Source organism: Triturus cristatus, chromosome 1_1 (genome assembly GCF_964204655.1).
Source record: "Triturus cristatus chromosome 1_1, aTriCri1.1, whole genome shotgun sequence".
Classification (NCBI taxonomy): Eukaryota; Metazoa; Chordata; class Amphibia; order Caudata; family Salamandridae; genus Triturus; species Triturus cristatus.
This window is the reverse complement of record NC_140579.1, coordinates 1,173,960,465-1,173,982,387: the sequence shown is the minus strand read 5'-3', so window position 1 is coordinate 1,173,982,387 and position 21,923 is coordinate 1,173,960,465. Positions and strand designations below refer to the sequence as shown.

Here is a 21,923-nt window from a genome sequence, read left to right as displayed (position 1 = left end):
GAAGGTGGGAGGGGGTCAGGGGCAGCTAGCTGACCACACAGGGAAGGTGGGAGGGGCCATGGCAGCACAGAAGACCCTGCATGGCAAGTGGGAGGGTTAGTGGCAGCACAATGGCTATGATAGGCAAGACGGAGGGTACAGGGGCATGCACAAAGGACCATGGAGGATAGAAGTGAGGGTCAGGACCTGGGCACAGACAAGAGAGTTCAGGGGAAGGGGCCTCACAACAGACCGCGCGGGGCTGGCAGGAGGAACAGTTGCAGCACAACAGACCAGGGAGGGCAGAAGGGCGTGGCAGTAAAATGGACCATGGCAGGGTGGAGGTGGCAGGGACAGGTTACAGTCATCTGACAATGCTAGGCAGGTGGGAGGGGAGTGGCAGCTCAACAGAACACTCAGAGTAGATGGGAGTGGCAGGTCCATGGAACATGGTGGGCAAAAATGATAGAGCAGGGGCATGCACAAAGACATCGGAGGGCAGGGGGAAGGAGAATAGGGGCAGCAAGCTAAGCACAGGGGCTAAGCAGGAGGTCAATGACGGGCCATAGAATTGGGCAATGGACGGCAGGAGGAGTGGACTGGTACATCATGCTAAATGGAGGGCAGTGGCAGCACATCAGACCATGCATGGCAGGAGGGAGGAGGCTAGTCCATGGATTCAGACAACAGAGGATAGGGAGGAGGTGGATGGGGCAGCAAGCTAACTGTTCAGAGAAGGTGGGTATTAGGAACTTTATTGTTTTTAAAATGTGTGTCTGTGCGACCTACTTAAAATATGAACAAGTATGCAGCATAATCTCACTTTTATTCAGGAAGAAGAGGAAGTTTGTGACTGTGACTCCGGGCTCACTTGGCAGAAACACCCCCTGACCCTCCACCCCCCATCGCAAAATTAATGCCCATGAAAAGGGTAGGTGGACGCACTGTTATATAGCACATAGTCCTGAAAGCACGATTGAAAATGAAAACTAGATATAGTATATGGTGTAAACAATGCACCAAAAAGTGTGATATAAGATGAACCGGGGCGTGAAATATAATATGCAATACATTGTGCGCAATGACAGATTAATTGGAGAGCGCGAGATAGCACAGGCACTAGCGCATGCTATGCGATATGCGCCTTGGAGTGTAATATGCACAGGGTAGTGTTGTGTAACCTAACTAGTCTCTAAAGTTGTATTATAAAATATGTGCTGGGGAGTGTAACGTTGCATATGTACTGTGACAAAGATATGGATCCCAGATTGTAGCATGTATGGCATAGCGTTGTGCGTTATAACATAGGCATCGAGGAAGGCACGTTAGATTGGGCAATATAACCCGTGTGAAGGCAAGTGTGGCATGACATATTCACGGGGTGGTGTTACAGTGCACATGGGCTAGAGAGTGTCATAGCATACGCACGAGCTGGTGGAATACAACACAGAGGTGTGTGGCAGTCGGCGGACACTGGTGGGTGTAACACAGCATTGGGCTCAGTCAGGAGCACGCTGTGACTCTCAAGTGAGGTTCGTCTCCTTTCCAGAGATTAAAATAAAAGGTATTACACATCCGGCGGTGGATGTGTGTTTTATTAACCATGAGGGGGGTTTCTTGCATAGTTTGGTTGAATTTTTGTTGAATCCCCTTTGAATGGCTTGGTGTGCGTGTGTATTAAATGTGCCCGTCAATAGCTAATCACAAGAAAACTCCACTGGATGTGTGGAGGGGGGAACTAGAGGCATGGGGTTCTAGGAGCAGCAGCCTCCAATATTAAATGTTCATCCCGTCAATAGCTACCCATGTTTATATAAATAAACGACAAGGGTGCCTACTTGGAGAGTACCCACCGGCGGGGGCGCAGTGATTAGGCATGGTAGGGCGTCAGACACGTCAGAGCTTCACTAGCGGTGTGAATACATTCCACGTGGATTCATTGTATGCATAGTCGCCTTTTAATGAATATCACGCAAATCGTCATGGTGATAGGTACATACGGTTTGTCCAGCATGTCCTAGGTGTTCCTATAAATATATATATTTTTAAAATAATTAAAAACAAAGGCCGGCCCCGGGGGATGAGGTCCCCGGGGCCATAAGTGGCCTGAGGAGGGGGGCAACGCAGCCACCCTCCTAAAGAATAAAAAAAAAAAAAGGCCATGACCCGGGGTTGGGGTCCCCGGAGCCGATTAAGGCCTTGGGAGGGCCAAAATAATTTTTTTCAACAAAAAAAATTAGAGTGCAGGCCCTGGGGGATAGGGTCCTCAGGGCCCATAAATTAAAAAAAAAAAAATAAATAAAAGACCGGCATTGCGCCGGGCGCCAAGCCCCCTCCTTGCAGCACTCTGCAAACGCGCCCCCTGGCCAGTTGTAAGTTGGGGAAATAATTCCCCTTCAATCCTGAGGGCCCCTGGGGGCTAACTAGCCCACCAGGTGCTTCCAGTAAACGCCACTGAGCTGCGTTGAAGAGAGGTGGTCCAGGCCGTGCCACTTTTTACACCTCTCTGCAACGCAGCTCTGTGGCACTTACTGGAGGTACCTAGTGGGCTAGTTGGACCCTAGGGACCCTCAGGATTCAAATGAACTTAATCTCCCAACTAAAAACGGCCACAGGGCGTGTTTACACAGTGGTGAAGGGAGGGGACGGGGCTTGAGTTAACGTGTGCAAACAAGCCCTGTGGCGCGTTTTAAGTTGGGGAAATAATTCCCCTTCAATCCTTAGGGACCCTGGGGGCCAACTAGCCCACCAGGTGCTTCCAGTAAGCGCCACTGTGCTGCATTGCAGAGAGGTGGTCTAGGCCTTGCCCCTTTTTACACCTCTCTGCAACGCAGCTCTGTGGCGCTTACTGGAGGTACCTAGTGGTCTAGTTGGACCGTAGGGACCCTCAGGATACAAGGGGACTTAATCTCCCAACTTAAAACGGCCACAGTGCGTGTTTACACAGTGGGGAAGGGAGGGGATGGGGACTGAGGTGATGTGTGCAAACACGCCCTGTGGCGCGTCTTAAGAGGTAGTTTTAATCCCCTGCCCTATTATATACTAGGGGCTTACAGAGGAGGTCATGCTAATCACAGGGGGACCCCAACGCATAGTGTTCCCTAGTGTATGTAGGTGTTTTCACTGTATTCTGAGTGTCTTTTAACATAGCACTTGCTCTAGGACTGGTTAGTCAGACTCAGTTACCACCAGTATCCGTCTGAAAAAGTTGAGGGTACAGGATGATTTTGCAACAAGGCTTCTTTCTGCTCTTCTGTTTTTTCTTTCTGCACGTTATCCTTCTTCCTGCACTTTTCTTCGTCTTTGAGGACTTCTGTTGCTTCTTTCTGCATTTCTTTTTTTCTTTCTGTGTGTTTTTTCTTCTTTCTTCACATGTCCTATCTCTGTAAGCATAATTAGAAATTAGCATTTAAAAAACCTTTGAAATTCACTGAAAAAACCATAGGTTTCAGGCACGTTATAGTTAGGAATTAGCATTTAAAAAACCTTAGAAATTCACTGAAAAAACCATAGGTTTCAGGGGCGTTATAGTTAGCTGGACTTTTCACTCGTATAAAACCATTGAAATTCCCCCGTTATAGTTAGTTCAGCTAACTATAACTCACGCGCCCGCAGTGCACTGCTAATGACGTCACATATTACATCACTCATGACATGATCAGTGATTAATTATTTGCATGACTGACTAGGTGTGTCAGTACCTCAATGGAAGATTGGCGGTGTGTGAGTGTCTATATAGGTGTATAAATGCATATGATAGTCCTGTACTGAGTGACTGTAAGTATGAGTGACTGTACAGGTGAGTGAGTGGAGGTGTATGTAGACCTAAGAGTCAATGAGTGGGTATGTAGTTATTGGTATTGGAGTATCTATGGTTTTCAAAATGGTCATCTGAAATTTTGAGTCGGTGTATCAAAGGTTATATTAGGGTGTGAGAAGATGCACTAATTTATCACATGGATGACATCATCAGTGATGTCATCAGTGATGTCACTGACCATGTCATGAGTGATGTAATATGTGACTTCATCAGCAGTGCATTGCGGGGGCGCGAGTTATAGTTAGCTGAACTAACTATAACGGGGGAATTTTTAGGGTTTTGTACGAGGGAAATGTCCAGCTAACTGTTTTTAAAAACGTGTTTAAACTTTGGAGCTTCTTGTAGATCTCTCCAGTCTGCATATTGATACTTAGTTAAACTTACCTTCACTGTAATAGAAATAAAAAATAGTATACATTTTTTTTCAGATTTCCTTTGCAATCCAAATTGCTGTAAATTGCTTATTTTAAAATTAGGATCTGTGAAAGAAAAGAAAAAAATATTTATAGCATGTAATAATACATTTTTTACAACACAGCATAATTTCCACAAAGTAATTTGTTTGCCTTTTTTGCTGTTCTCAGAATATATTGAATTTCACTAGAAATAGTGATTTCAATCGTACTCATCACTTAACAGCGGGCAAAAAAAAAACAATCAGAAAGATTGTTAAAAAAAAACAACATGCTGTTCTCAGTGAAATACCAGAAAATACAAATCACACATATATGAAATGCTTACGGCTAACAAAATTATATAACTTTAACTTATAAAAACTGTAAATGTTGCCGCTTTAAAATATTCACCGAATCAATGACCACCAAAAAGTCCATAATTCAAACATATACCTTTCCTTGAGGCCAAATGGTATTTTTGCACTCCTTTTTTATGTAAATTGTCCAATGGTAGTCCTATTAAATTATAATTATAAATTTCTCAGAGAGTGAATTATCTTCCTAAAACTTTGGCTTTAGAAATATTAGGTAGGAATATGGTGATTCACTAGGCAAACATTGTTTGAAAACCAACTGGGCATCATTACAAAGTGTCCAGCCTTTGTCACATTTTAGATAGGCAGTGTAATGTCCAGATGTGGTGGAAGGACCATCATGGAAAACTATAGCAATTGCGACAAAAGTCCTTCCTGATATTGATAGTTGTGCTGCTACAAATTGCTTTATTAAAGTATCCAATTTTCTTCCGTCAGCTGTACAACGTTGCATCATTAAAATGGTGTATTTGCCATATTTTGTTAAAAATAATGTGGATAACATTTCTGATTTACATTGGCTACAGTCCATGTTTTGATTTGCACCTTTAACTAATTTATTAAAAGACACTGATTTACAGCCTGGTAATGTTAAATACAGAAATCTCTCAGTGTCTACATTGGAGCTACATGTGTACATGTGTACATGCAATTTTCACAATAATGTTCCCATTTGTAAGAAAGGCCAAAAATATTTTCTATTTCTACACATTCATTTTCAAAAATGGTAAGCATATACATTAAAAATTCCTGAGCATCTTGTTAGATATTTTGTGAAAATTGTGTAGAACCAGAACACACATCCAAAAGATTACGAACATCTGAAACAGATTGTATTTTACTTGTGTCAAAAACAGAATGCAACAGAGAACAAAATCTTTGTTGCCGATTCTGTATAATTTGTTCTTGCAAACCTTCAAGATAAAAAACAACAATGACCACTACATTAGCATAGCAGTTGACACCTGAACTATTTTCAAACTGATATCCAAAAACCTCTTCAACAGTGTCCAATTTCTTTTTACTTGCAATCACAACATTATCTTGTGCTATTCCCTTCTCAACACCTTCAGAACAGATACTGTCAAACCTTCTCTTTCGACCAACCACACGCTTTTCAAATACAGGATATTGACCTAAACTTGGAGCATACACCCTTCTTAACCTATTATACTCTTTTACACAGTTTGCATCTGCAGTAACCTTTGTCTCATCAAAATCAATCAAAAACAAACCAGATAATGTTCTGACTCGCGACAAAGCAACATATGCCATACCCTCAATACAGTAGATCCAATGTTCACCAATGCACTGTCTACACTTAATCCTTGAGATTTATGAATAGTCACTGCATATGCCAGAGAAAATGGAAATTGTATCCTACAGACATATAAATCTTTAGCAAGCAAAAAAGGAACTGAACAACGACCAATTTCTTTAACTTCTTCAATCTGATCAAATTTAATTTTTAAAAATTCAATTCCTTCTTTTTTCTGACACTTAACAAAATCTACCACTTTACCCATTGCACCATTAACTAACCCTTTTTCTACATCCAAATTTTGCCTTAAAATTACCCGACAGTTTACACACGCATACAGTGTCTTTTCTAAACCAGCTGTTTTAGATATTTTTTTTTCTAAAGAATCCAGTTTTGTTTTCAACTTTCCCGTCAAAATAATAGTAATTCCTTCATGCTCTATTTTATCGATGGCGTCCATTTTTATAATTTCTTCATTTTCTAGTTTCAATAGTTCATCGTTGAATATGGAACACTCTCGCAGTGTTGGCATTAAACAGATCACTGATTTATTTTCAGCAATTTTCATGTACACTTTTGCAGGAAGTATATTTTCATTTGGAAAGACATTGCAAAGTAATCGACTTTCCAAAGCTTGTTTGCCATGTTTTGTAAGAATTCCAATTCTTATATCTTGAAGAATACTTCAATATTCAGCATCATTTGCCTGTCGCATATTTGTTGTCAGTTCTTTGTATTCAAAATGAGTCCAAATGTTCACATTACCAACACTACCAAGAGACTTTCTGGTATCTTCATATGCAAGTGTTTTAAATACCGGTTATCCTTTTACCGGAGTAAGTTGCAATAGATCTCCAAAAACTATGACGTGTTTTCCTCCAAATAACACGTCATACTCTGTTTTAAGAATTTGTTACATTCTTAAATGCACAAAGGCAAGCATCAAGTTAGAGACCATGCTCACCTCATCAATAATGAGAAGTTTCATTTTCTTCAGGACTCTTGAAACTTCACAACAAGCTTCTCCAGATAGCTTGTGGTATTCCAATTTGTTTTCATGCTCTACTGGCAGCATTAGTAAACAATGTAAAGTAATTCCTTTAATGTTATGTGCTGCCAACCCAGTTGGAGCAGTGACAACACAAGACAAATGTGACTCAGTTGTTTTTTGCAGATAACTTGTAATTACTTTAATTAAGAAACTTTTTCCTGTTCCAGCTTGACCACTCACATACATTCGGATAGGTTGAAATGATGTACATGAGCACCCTTTCTTTTCATGAAGTAATCCATGGTCAATCTGCTCTTTCACTTGTTGATATATTTGTTTCTGTTCAACATTTAGTTGTTCTTCCAAGTTTCCTAACTGTACTACATTGTCTTGAGCTTGATACATTGCTGTTTCCACCTCATTCATGGCAGTTGCTGCTTCATTTTCAACAATTGGTTGTCCTAGTGGATCTTGACTCAGTGCAGCAGAACTTTGACTGTCTTGAGAACTGTCTCTAGGAATCTCAGCTGCAATTGTAGCTTCTTGATCAATTTCATCATTCAACATTTTCACATAATTTGCAAAAGCACTGCATTGTATGCTATCTTTACAAGCATTAAATGAATCTTCATAGTTCTGAAAATCTCCCAAGTAATTCCAGTTCTGAACGCCATGGTTTGAACATTTGCAAAAGGGCTAAATAGTAAAATTCCCTTTTATCAGCAGTGTCGCAACTCAGTTTCCTGTGATTAATTAAATTACCTTTCCTCTGTTTCACCAGACATCCTTTAGAACCAATAACTGCATATTTTCCATCATTGATGTTCTCTGTAGTATTCCGTTTAAAAGTGTAGTTTTGCAGCACTTCATAGAGACACATGCTCTCAAGATGATGACTTCTGGGTAATATGTGTTCAACATATTCATTTTCAAAATATCTGTACTTTCTGGTACTTTTTCTGCTAAATATTCAATTTCTTGAACAGATTTCAGTACCCGATTTCGCATTCCTGCAAGACCTAGACTCACCCAGATGATTCTTCTACTTTTTGAATATAGACTTGCAGATGATAACCAATCTGAACATTCATATGCTCCAATTTCACGATGCAATAACATCTTCAAATTGAAACTATATAATGTCTTACATAGAGTCTTCTCGTGAGAAATCTCTTCCCACATTTCTTTCAATTCCGTCTTTTCTGATTTAGTAATGTAGGACGTTACATACCGAGCGACAGCAATGGAATTGTCCGCAACATACTGAATATACATGTTAGCATTCCACATGGATAAAATAACTGAATTGTAGTCATTTATGTATTTTGATTCTTCACTTCTTTTTAAGTTGTATGTATTTTTCGGAGACTTTCTTGTGATGGTATGTCGTACAGCTGACATAAAACTGTTCACTCTTCCTTTGGATAATACAGGACGTGGAGATCCAAAACGACATTTGGTATAGAACTTATCCTTTGACTTGTACTTTCGTCGACAGTATTTTCCACATCGATGGCTTTGGAATCGTAAGACTTGTTGTTTTAAGTTTTTATGTTCTTTGCTATTGGGTACAGCATATGTAGCATAATCTTCAATGAAAGACAAAACAGTTTCATCTGAATCTGTCCCAAATTTGGGGGCGTCCTTCATCCATAACAACATATGTATATGAGGAGCACCTCTTGCTTGATACTCCTTTCTCCAAAAGAAATCCAAAACTTCTCCAAGAGGAGGATTCTTTTTATTGCAGATGAAAGACATCATAGCTTCAAATCTATGATTGAAATATCTGCATACATTAACAGGATCCAATGAGCACAATTCTCCAGGTGTCTTGTATTCAATATGTTTTATATTGCAATTTGCCTCTCGAAGAAATTCAAGTAAATCATCCCAAGCATACTCAGCACAGCTTAGTGTAACAAACCATGTAGGAGTTCCCAAGTTACATAGCATACATTTCAGTTCTCCATGACGACGGTACCAATATTCATTAGCCCCTCGCTGACATGCCATCAGATTAATCAACTGAGATTCTAAATGATCATCTCTCTGATGCACTTTATCCATAAAATCCTTAGCAGTTACATTTTGCAGATGCATTCCAGTTTTTAAAATGTGATTTACTGCATGTGAAAGTCCAGAGAAGTCACTTTCAAACAGAAGATGAAACATATAAGGGATACATTGTCGAAATCTTGGATCTTCTGCATATAATCTTGTTGTCCGATATTCAGATGCATGAATCTGCACAGGACGTTCATCATATTGTCCACCTTTTCCTGTTGTTGGAAACAACTGCGGGAAACAACGAGCTTCCAAACTCTCTTCCCATACACTGACGGGACTTCCTGTTGCTTTTTTCATTTGGAACAACTCAATCATATTCCCCATCACCTCTTTGGAATGAAGTGGATGTACACTGTAATGTTCATAGATTTCTTCACATCTGGACATTTTTCAATTTGTCCACTTAATATTTCAGTATCTTCTGCTAAATCTATATCTTCTTCTCCTACAAACACATTTCTATAGTACTCCTTATTTTTTAACAGATACAATGATGCCTTTTGCACTTTTCTAACATCCACTAACTCTTGCCAGATTTTCTTATTCTTAGTAGGAACACCAATAACTAGAATGACTAGTGGCTCATTTTCTGCATGGTCTGCACCAATAGTTTCAATATTTTTCCTTAAGTATAACGGTAAATACACAACGCTTCCTTTCAATCCTCTTTGCAACTCTGATGGAGGTAATCTACCTGTTTTAGGCTCCATACGAACAATAGCTTGAAACGGGTGAACACATTGAATGAGAATAGACTTATACGTATTTAAATCTATCAGCTCTGGAGGAATAGCAACCAACTCTAGATTATTATGAACTGCTCTAGCAGGCATTTTATTCTCATCTAATTTGTTATAACAATATTTGCAAATATGCTGCTTAGATCCCAAATCAAAACAATCCTCTACCAGCAAATAAGTTGCAAATTTCATCCACTTATCATTATCTTCTATTTCACTTGTTAAATACAGATTGACACCCCTAGTCTGATTTTTATAGTGAGTTCGCTGACAACAAATACAAGAAACATTTGGTCTTTCACATGAAATTACCTTAAACTTTTTGATGTCATCCTCAACATTTTTTGCAATCACAGGTTCTACATTGTCTTCAACATTTTCTTCTACTAATGTCACAGTTTCTCCACTCTCTTGCTGAGGACCAAAGTAACAAAACTCAATATCCTCACAAACCTTCTTCACATCTGATACTGAGCCACGTAAAAGAGCACTGTTCAACTCATTTAACTTTAGTGCTGGACTTTTCGCATAATACAATCTTCTCACTAACTTCCGCATTTGAGTATGATGTACTGCCAGCATCCTGAAATGGTGAAAAACACTTTCACAAACTTTCCTAGAAAGACAAGCCAGAGAATGACCTTGCAAACCAGTATTTTTTCTCACTCTGCAAGGGTCTAGTCCTTGCAACACCTTAATCTTTTGTTTAACACTTTTTTTAGTATATGCTCGTAAAAAACTACATAATTTATCAATAGATTCCTGTCGTACACTACAAATACTACTGCAATCCCATGTATACACAGGGTGTTTAGGATATCTCCCTAGAACTTCATCAGCTATCACTTCTTCTGCATTTCTTTCAACCATTTTCTCTTTCTCAATTGGACAACCATCTCTAACTTCATAACCTCTACCACTGGTGTCAACTGCAAACACTAATTTTTTGCTCTGTAAATAACTCTCTTCATTAAAGAAAGGCTCTTGTGGCAAGATGACGAAGGGAACGTCATCGTTTGGCAAACGCCGAAACAAGACGCACACACTGTGTCGTCGTTGTGGATCAAAGGCGTACCATCTCCAGAAATGTACCTGTGGCAAGTGCGGATATCCTGCCAAGCGCAAGAGAAAGTATAACTGGAGTGTGAAGGCTAAGAGACGCAACACCACAGGTACCGGCCGTATGAGACTCTTGAAGGTTGTCTACCGTAGATTCAGGAATGGATTCCGTGAGGGCACTACACCAAAACCGAAGAGGGCAGCAGTTGCAGCATCCAGTTCTTCATAAATATTTTGTTAAAATAAAACATGCCACATGAACCGGAACTGTGTTTCCATTCTCCCAAAAAAATATCACAATTTTTTTTTCTATTAATTACTCTTTTCATCCTACTTTTGGCCTTCATTAAATTGATTGGTTTATCTAGTGATCGAATTCTGTTTAATACTAAAATGAATAGTTTCCTTTTTACTTCAAAAGCCTTTTCAACAATGTTTTCAATATGCTTCTTCTTTTTATAAAATAGAGCTCTCTTTTTATATTTCTTCACATCTTTCAGCAAATTATGTACTACTCTCTTGTAAAATATTTTTTTCATAATTCCTTATACTGATTTTACCTTCTTATAGCACACTTTGTCTCCTTTGACTGAATAATTTTTTTTTTTGCTTTTCCTTTTTTTTCTAGTTAAAACATTCACAGTTGATTCAGCGTTGTGTACATTCTGTTTCCTCCTACAAACATTTTTAATAAATTGCTTTGTGATCTTACCAGAAGATTTTTTCTTTTTAGCCACATTATCTTGTACAATCAATACTTGTGGTTGACTGTTCTTCAAGTAATTCTCCTGTCTCTGTTCTTTTCTTTTTCTTTTTTTTTCAGGCATGATTTCTCTATTTTAACGTCGAAAAACAGTATCTGTAAAAAAGAATCACAAATAAAAGTATATAAAAGTATATTAATAACTTTCAAATTCACACTATTCTATTACTGTAAAAACACATTTTATCTAAAAACTGACTAAGAAACTATAGCCATGAAGCACAAGTGTGATGATGGTTAAAACACTACAAGCATAGTGCATACTACTTTGAAACAGTTTATGCCCTAAAGCCTACCTCACTAAAAGAGTACATGCTAACTGACTGAATGATTACAATACTATTAGGAAACAAACTGAGTGTATGAATACTGACATGAATATTGATGGTGTGAAAGACAAGTGTGAAGGTGATTAGAGACCTACATGCATACTGGACACATGTTTCAATCCATTCATACGTTAAGGCCTGTCTCACTCCAATACTATTTGGATACTGATTAAATGATTAGAGTACTGCAAGAAGAATGCCTAGGTGAGTTTATAAGTGTTTGTGTTTTGGCACAGTGAATGGATTACTCCATGGTGTTGAATGGGTCACTAGAGAACTCCAAGAGGAGTGACAGAGTATTTGCTAGAAGTGTATGAATACCGACTAGGGAATTGAAGGTGTACAACACAAGTGTGTAGGTGGTTAGAGGACTGCATGCATAGTGGATAGGCATTTGAAGTAATTCATGTACTAAGGCCTGGCTCACTGCATGAGTACTTGGGTACTGACTGAATGATTAGAGTACTGCAAAGAGAGTGCCTGGGTGAATTTATAAGTGTTTGGGCTTTGGCGCACTGAATGGATTAGTACATGGTGCTGAATGGGTCACTGGAGGACTACAAAGGGAGTGATAGGATGTTTGCTGCACTATATGTATACTGAGTGGGGAATTAAAGATGTGAAAGACAAGTGTGTAGGTGGTTAGAAGACTGCATGTATACTGGATAGACGTTTGAAGCAATTCATGTGCTAAGGGCTTGCTCACTGCATGAGTACTTGGATACTGACTGAATGATTAAAGCACTGCAAGGAGACTACCTGGGTGAATTTATAAGTGGCTGCCTTTCAGTGCAGTGAATGGATTAGTACATGGTGCTGAATGGGTCACTGGAGTAGTATAAGGAGAGTGAGAGAGTATTTGCAGGAACTGTATGAATACTGTCTGGGATATTGAAGGTGTGAAAGACAAGTGTGTAGGTGGCCTGCATAGTGGATAGGGGTTTGAAGCAGTCCATGTTCTAAGGCCTGGCTCAGTACATGAGTACTTGGGTCATTTGTCCAAAGCGAGTTTGCTCCCTAACTCTTCGAACAATATCACTGTGGTCCCACTGGGTTTCTTTTATCAGCCCCCGAACATTGTCAATCCATACAGACAGGAACGGGAGTACCCCCCAGGGCACTTATTCTATAACATTCCGGTTCAGAATCGCTATGACCTTTTCTCCCACCTGGACCAGGTAGATTGACGCCCTAAGAAAAGAGAGAGCCTGGAATCATTGAACTCTGTAAATCTAATAGATCTTAGTCCACTCACACAGAGTTTTAATGCTTTGAATTCTACCGACGACAGGGTAAATATTCACATAACTACTGAATTTGAAGCTGAGAGGGATGCCAAAGAAGTATTCCCCCTGCCCATCATTAACACTACTATTGATGTGGATGATAATGGCCCTGGGGTGGTGGTTAAGCCTGTTCTTAGGTTGGAAAATGACCCAACGATATTTACTATATTGGGACACACCTCCTTAGCAGATTTAAGTAAAAACATGATTAAGGAGAAACTTGCAGATCATACCTGTAATTTATTGTTTTGGAACATTGCAGGCCTGAAGTCCAAGATTGGACATAATTACTCTGGTTAGGGATCGTCGTTTCCTGATTATAAGGGCCATTCTTGATAGATCTTCTAGCATATTGATAGTGAACTTTTCCAATAATGCTCTGCGTAAAGATCAGGCTGATATGTTGAGGGCTATATCCACATACATCAACAAGTCTCAGGAGGCTCTCTGTAAAGATCTCTTGATAATATGGGGCGGAGACTTTAACATTAGTCTCTGTCAACACTGGGACACTGGAGTTTGTGGCCTGGGATACAGCCGTGGGTCTAGTTTCCCCCACTTTAATCACTGTGGTTCTGGAGAGATTTTAAATGATATCATGCATTCAGGCGACTTGGGCTTTGCAAACATCCTGTGTAGATCCCCGGCTCCTTTTAGTTCAACTTTTAATGGACGTGGTCTTTTTTCGACCATTGATTTCATTTTAATTACAGCAAGACATGCCTCCAGACTTACTAATTTTCAAACTTATGATATTGCCCTTAGCGATCACTTTCCACAAAGCATTGGTTTCAATTTATATCAAAAATCAATCATAGGCAATGATCACTCGATCCATTGTATAGAAGATATCACTCTGACGAGACAAAACGGATACACATTAAGTTGGAAAAAGATTGATCCAGTTTTACTGATGAATACGATTCTAAGCAACTGCAGCGAATCGATTAGCAAATGTTCTGGCGGCGGCCACATAGCGTCCGAGATAGTGGAGGGGTTTCTTGACCTATCCAAGATCATAAGAAATTATTTACATGTAGATCTCAACAGGAAATCCATCCCAAAAAAGGGATGGTTTGACCACAGTTGTAGCAAAGCGCATTCAAACCTTAAACTTGTCCTCCATAGCAGGCCTAGAAACAATGACATAATAAAAGAAGCAAGAAGGGCTTATCAAAATACTTTGAAAGCAAGAAAAAATAGCCTTAGGGAGGAGGCATGGAATAATCTTAGAGCCGCATCTGAAATGAAAGATACTGCTGCTTTTTGGAAAGCGGTAAATGCCCCGTATTTAGCTGACACAGAGGGAGCAAGTATTGAAATAGCCATAACAGGGAAGGAATGGGTGGACCATTATTCCAAACTATATTCCACCCCTTCCCCTGTAACAAGTATTAGCGACTTGGAGGAGAATAGTACAATATCCCACCCTGTTAACCTTCACTCTCAGCTTAAAATGGAATTGTCAGAGATCGAGATGGCAATTAGTTCTAGTAAGTGCGGTAAAGCTCCAGGGCCAGACGGCATTCCAGTGGACCTTTTTAAATATAACATAGCCTTCTGGGGACCCATTTTAACCCATGATGCGGTGCTTATGGCCCGCAACCCGAAAAGCCTCCAGATGGTTTTAGACAGTTTTGCAAAATTTATGTCTGATTTGGGACTTACAGTTAACCCGTCAAAAACCTTTATTTTAAAATGTGGACAGGGAAGCAGTAGGAGCCGGCCCTTGTTTCTTGACGAGAATCGTCTAACCTGTACAAACACCTTCTCGAATCTGGGGGTTCTCTTTGACCGCACTGGCCTATGGTCAAAGGCCGTAAACTCACGAAGATTATTGTTCCAGAAGGCCTTAACAGCTCTGAGCAATTTTAGTAAAAAATTAGGCAGCCATCCACCTACTGAACTACTCCACATTTATAAAGCTAAGTGCGTCTCAATTGCAACTTATGGAGCTGGTTTGTGGGGATACGTAGACGTGACCTCATTACAAAAGTGTGAAAATAGATTCCTTAGAAATTTGCTTGCTCTCCCAGTAAGCACCTCTATTTTTAACTGTCATTCTGAGCTGGGACTATCTTATATAGAGGTCATCATTGGGATTTAACCTTTTCTCCTTTGGTATCATATATGGACCACATAACAGACTAGTCTAAATCGTCAAGTGATTTGTGATTGCTGCGCGTTAGATGGGGCTTCCCAGATAGGATGGCTCATGCACATGAAAGATTTCTCACGAAAACTGGGCCACCCAGAATATTTTGATAAGCCTAGTACTTTATCTAAAGTAAACAGGAAAACATTAAAATTAAGCTGCCTGCATTATCTTGAAAATAACAGATTAAATAGAGAAATTAATAAAACCTCGGTTCGAGTGCATCAAAACATTCTCACTACTTTTAAGATACAGCCCTACCTAACATATGTAGCTTCTGATTATGATAGATTTTTATTGACACGGTTCAGGATGTCTATTGTACATAGATTATTTAGCTTCCCTGTAATTAATGATTGGTCCAGGCAACTGTGTAATTGTCCCTGTGATGGTAATTATCAAAGGAAATGGTGGATAGTCCCAGCACTGAGAATATTAGGGATGAAACAGTGTCGTCCTGCCTTTTTAATTCTCCACTCTTTGGGGGAAAAGTTTATAACCCTAGCTGTCGCTTCGTTTTTAAAGGCTGTTTTTAGATGTAGGAAAACTATTATTATGTAAAAAAATGTACTGTAACATTTTTCTTACCCTGTTCGGTAGGATACTCCTCTTAACTTTGTAGACCTATATGTTTTATATTGTTTGATTATTATGAACTGATATTGTGCTTTTATGATTATTTGTTTTAATCGAATAAAGCTTCCTTCGATTTGATTTGATTTGAGTACTTGGGTACTGACTGGTTGGGTTTTCGCACAGTGAATGGATTAGTTCATGGTGCTAAATGGGTCACTAGAGGAGTGCAAGGGGAGTGACAGGGTGTTTGCTGGAAGTGTATGGATAATGACTGGGGAATTGCAGGTATGAAAGACAAGTGTGTAGATGGTTAGAGGACTGCATGCATAGTGGATAGGGGTTTGAAGCAGTCCATGTGCTAAGGCCTGGTCACTGCATGAGGACTTGGGTACTGACTGAATGATTAGAGTACTGCAAGGAGAGTGCCTGGGTGAATTTATAAGTGGTTGGGTTTTGGCGCAGTAAATGGATTAGTACATGGTGCTTAATGGATCAGTAGAGGAGTGCAAGGGGAGTGACAGGGTGTTTGCTGGAAGTGTATGGATATTGACTGGGGAATTGAAGGTGTGAAAGACAAATGTGTAGGTGGTTAGAGGACTACATGCATAGTGGATAGGCGTTTGAGTCAATTCATGTGCTAAGGCCTGCCTCACTCCATTACTACTTGGATATTAACTGAATGTTTACAGTATTGCAAGGAGAGTTCCTGGGTGAATACATAAGCAATGACTGGCTTCTAATTCTACCAACACTTGAGAACAGGAAAGGTTTTTAAGCAGTTATGTGTATGCAAATATATGAATTACCCAAATGCTTCTCTCACAGTGGTTCCCAAATGCACACAGACTCACAGTGTGATTCTAGACAAGCAACACTATCCCTTGGACATTACCAAAACACATTCACTACTCTGGAAGGAGTAAGGAGACTGCACACAATCTACATATTTCAGTACTGCACTTTAGTGTCAAACCCTGACTCATTTTATCAATGCATAAGCAATGACTGGCTTCTAATGCTACTAAAACTTGACAACATCACAGGTTTTAAAACAGTTATCTGTCAGCAAATACACGATGTTCCCAAATGCTTCTCTCACAATGGTTCCCAAATGCACACAGACTCACAGTGTGATTCTATACAAGCAACACTATCCCTAGGAGTTTACCAAAACTCATTCACTACTATGGAAGAGGTAAGGGGACTGCACACAATCTACATATTTCAGGACTACACTTCAGTGTCAATGCCTGACTCATTTAATCAAGGCATAAGCAAAGACTGGCTTCTAATGCTACTAAAACTTGACAACAAGACAGGTTTTAAAACAGTTATCTGTCAGCAAATACACGATGTTACCAAATCCTTGTCTCACAATCCTTACCCAAATGCACACAGACTCACAGTGTGATTTTAGGCAAGCAACACTATCATAAGAGTTTACTAAAACTCATTCAGTAGTGTAGAAGGCATAAGAGTACTGTACACAATCTACATATTTAAGTACTGCACTTTAGTGTCAAAGCCTGACTCATTTTATCAATCCATAAGCAAACACTGGCTTCTAATCCTACTAAAACTTGACAACATGACAGGTTTTAAAACAGTTATGTGTCAGCAAATACATGATGTTACCAAATGCTTCTCTCACAGTGGTTCCCAAATGCACACAGACTCACAGTGTGATTCTAGACAAGCAACACTATTCCTAAGAGTTTACCAAAACTCATTCACTACTGTGCAAGGGGTAAGGGGACTACACACAATCTACATATTTAAGTACTGCACTTTAGTGTCAAAGCCTAACTCATTTTATCAAAGCATAAGCCAAGACTAGCTTTTAATGCTACTAAAACTTGACAACATGGCAGGTTTTAAAACAGTTATCTGTTCGCAAATACATGATGTTCCCAAATGCTTCTCTCACAGTGGTTTCCAAATGCACACAGACTCACAGTGTGATTCTATACAAGCAACACTATCCCTAGGAGTTTACAAAAACTCATTCACTACTATGGAAGGGGTAAGGGGACTGCACACAATCTACATATTTAAGTACTGCACTTTAGTGTCAATGCCTGACTCATTTAATCAAAGCATAAGCCATGACTGGCTTCTAATGCTACTAAAACTTGACAACATGACAGGTTTTAAAACACTTGTCTGTCAGCAAATACATAATGTTAGCAAATGCTTCTCTCACAAACCTTACCCAAATGCACACAGACTCACAGTGTGATTTTAGACAAGCAACACTATCCTGGGAGTTTACCAAAACTCATTTACTAGTATAGAGGAGGTAAGGGTACTGCACACAATATACATATTTACGTACTGCACTTTAGTGTCAAAGCCTGACTCATTTTATTAATGCATATGCAAAGACTGACCTCTAATGCTACTAAAACTTGACAACATGGCAGATTTTAAAGCAGTTATCTGTCAGCAAATATATGATGTTCCCAAATGCTTCTCTCACAGTGGTTCCCAAATGCACACAGACTAACAGTGTGATTCTAGACAAACAACACTATCCCTAGGAGTTTACCAAAACACATTTGCTAATCTACGAGTACTACATTTTAGTGTTCAAACATGACTCATTTTGCAAATTCATAAACAATGACTGATTTCTAATTGTACCAAAATATAAAAACAGCACAGTTATCTGTCTGCAAACACACGACAAACACAAATGCTTATCACAGAATGGTTTCTACATGCACACACACTGTCAATAAGATTGTAGACAAAAAAAGTACTCCCTACACTTTAGCAGGAGAAATACATTCTTCTGATTAAAATCAAAATAGTCTACATACATCCCCTCACTATTAAATAACTCACCTTTCAAGTTGTTTTGTAGATTAAGAAGTATATCATTCACACACCAGATATCAGTCACACACCAGATTTTCTTATACAGAATCTCTGCACTGTGCACCTGTCAGCAAAACCAAAGAATGGCAAAGTTTCACTCTCATTTTCCACACATATACATGTAAACATCAAATCACATTCCTTCCCACATAAATTCAAAAGCAAACACACATTTCTATTGGTTAGACATTTCAACCCTTTCCAAATGACATAAATGTGAACCCTACCCCCATTCTGCCTTCTGCCTGTTACCATAGCAACAGGTCATGGAACACTGAACTGAGCACACAGGTCACAAGTTCAGCACACAATGTTGCTAATCAAAACAGCAAGTGTGCTTGACTTGTCAACATATCAGCTTATCATATATAATGTTCCCTTCACGCACTTTTTTTAACCAATAGGAATCATGCGTTTAAAAAACAGAAACATGCACCCTACCTTACAGTGTGGAAGGTTGTCAAACAACCAATTATTTCTTGTCTTTTTTCAAAACTGCATCTTAGCTACCATTTTAGAAAAATCTTACTTTTCAAACTGCCATTTCATTTACAGAGACCATCTGAGTGCATCCAGACCTCCCTTCAAGATGCTTAGAGTGTGGATTGTGGGACACAGCTATATTTTCTGGAGCTAAAGGTATGCAGAAAACAAAGGCATTCACAAAGACCTAGGTTTGCCAAATGTAGACATTAAATGGATTGGACAGAGAGGGTTAAAGTGACACCAATTGATGCCATTAGTAAAAACCTTTATGCATATCCAACACCCTGACCTCATAATAGTGCACTGTGGTGGCAATGACCTAAGCACTTTGACTGGGGTAGGTCTGGTAATGCTTATGAAGGACACCTTTGCAGAATTGTTTTCACTTTTTCCCAAAACTGCCTTTGTGTATTCTAACATATGCCAAAGGCAGAAGTGGAACTGGTCCAATAATTTTTGTCCACAGTGAATAATATATATATATATATATATATATATATATATATATATATATATATATATATATATTCACTGAAAAAACCATAGGTTTCACACATGTTATAGTTAGCTGTACATTTCACTCGTAAAAAACCAATGAAATTCCCGCGTTATAGTTAGTGCAGGCAACTATAACTCACGCGACCGCAATCTTCTGCTGATGCTAATACTGTATTTCGACACTTATTTGCCCATGTCTTCTTCCATTAAATTTTAGCTATACATATATTACAAATATTTTTTTTCATAAAGACACATATGTCATCAGCAGAAGATTGCGGTCGCGTGAGTTATAGTTGCCAGCACTAACTATAACGCGGGAATTTCATTGGTTTTTTACGAGTGAAATGTACAGCTAACTATAACATGTGTGAAACCTATGGTTTTTTCAGTGAATTTGCAAGGTTTTTTTAATGCTAATTCCTAACTATAACGTGTGTGAAACCTATGGTTTTTTCAGTGAATTTGTACGGTTTTTTAAATGCTAAGTTACTTTACGCCATTCGTGGCGTGCGTGCCCAGTTAACGCAGTTCATTCCGTGCGCGCACAGTGAGCACGCGGTGCGCTTCGCGCACCGCGCGCCCACTTTACGCAGTTAGTGCCGTGCACGCACGGTGGTCACGCGGTGCGCTGTGCGCACCGCGTGCCCACGTTAAGCGGGATGGGCCATGTACGCACGATGCGCTTCGCGCACCGTGCGCACATGGGGGACATATTATGCGCATCTTTGTGAAATGTATTCTTTGTTAAATTCATAGCTCTAATATGCCATGCACAAATGGTGCCCTTCGGACACCATTTGCACACGGGGTGGGGAGAATGTGGATAATTTTTTTTTTTATAAACTTTTACCGTACGCGTACGGTAAGCGTAATCGGCGATTTTCCGAAAAAAAAAATTTGGGGCTTGGGGGTGGTTTGGGGACCCCTGTATCAATGCTGGGTGGTTAGGATCTCATGAAACTGCCTCTTTACACATTTTTGGGGTTCGTTTTTGCTGCCCAACTCAGGGAGCGAGAGAGAAAATGGCGGACGCCGCTTCCTGGTTTCGACCGATTCGAATGTTTACTAAGAGCTAAGAGCCAATCAAAATCGCGCTCGCGCACGCCACCGTACGCGTACGGTAAGCGCACCGTAAGCGCACCGTAAGCTGGCTCAGATATATATATTGATTTAAAGGCTATTTTCTCAGAATCTACTGAACAGATTTACACCAAACCTACAAAAGGCACTTCCTTGACCTGAGGACTACCTCTCTGCCAAATTTCAAGTAATTCTGTTCAGCCGTTCGGGCTGTAGCTGTGTCTAAAGGTCCTATGGAAAAATGCATGGGAAAAACGCGTTTTGGGACCCCCCTTTTATCTCAGCCCCCGCTTCACGAATCCCCCCGAGACTTTCAGGGTAGGAGCGTAGCGTAGCGCCCCACCTATTTTGAAAAATTCGCAAGGATTCGTCGACCGGCGCCAAAGTTATTCAAAATAGAATGTTGCGGATTTCCTATGGAAACGTGGTCCTAACTATAACTACCTACTGGCGACCGCCAGTAGGTAATATATATATATATCTATATATATATACAGTTAGATCTAAGTCATACAACACCACATTTCTTCAATTGTTGTTATATATGTTATATAGTTTTTGAAAGTTTATATGACCAACAACATCAAGTAGTTAAGTTGCATCAGTTTGGACCAGTTGTTCGTATAAACTTTCAAAAACTATATGTTCAAACAATCATAAAATCATTGTGTTCGATAAAATTTCATGCCCAAAATAAGTTAATATCCAAGCGATGCAGGAGAGATATTGAATTGTTTGAAAACTTATAATATATTAAGCCCATCAATTAACAACAATTGAAGAAATGTGGTGTTGTATGACTTTGATCTAACTGTCCTGTGGACAGGGATGCCATAGCAAAGGTTGAGGGCACTTAGCCCGTAATTGGATACAGGACACTCAGTCCAATTTCACATTCCATGAAAGATCAACTGCTTATACACGCAGCATTGGTCATTGAATTCGAGGCTTAGCCATGAATTAAATGCGCTGTTGTTCTTACTTAAGAACAAGTGCATTATGGGTGTAATACTTAACATACCCTTTGCGATATGGCATCTCAGCCACCAGCCATGCTAGAGACAATTCAGCCAATTGCTGAATAAAGTTTGTTGAATATGGTAAAAAATAAACTACCAAACCCACAATGCACTGGTAAAGCAAGTAATGTGCACAGGTATATAAAGTAAAAATTGTAA

The 21,923-nt window shown here is 39.5% G+C and overlaps 2 protein-coding genes across 2 annotated transcripts in view; one reads left to right on the top strand and one right to left on the bottom strand.

The window, feature by feature from the left end:
• LOC146871810 (leukotriene B4 receptor 1-like) overlaps positions 1-21,923 on the bottom strand; it is a 293,853-nt gene that overhangs the window by 150,089 nt on the left and 121,841 nt on the right. The window lies entirely within an intron of this gene.
• Positions 10,611-10,950, top strand: LOC146871811 (large ribosomal subunit protein eL37-like). The gene has a single exon (XM_085599780.1). The coding sequence runs from the start codon at positions 10,625-10,627 to the stop codon at positions 10,916-10,918; it is 294 nt and encodes a 97-aa protein (XP_085455906.1). The 5' UTR covers positions 10,611-10,624; the 3' UTR covers positions 10,919-10,950.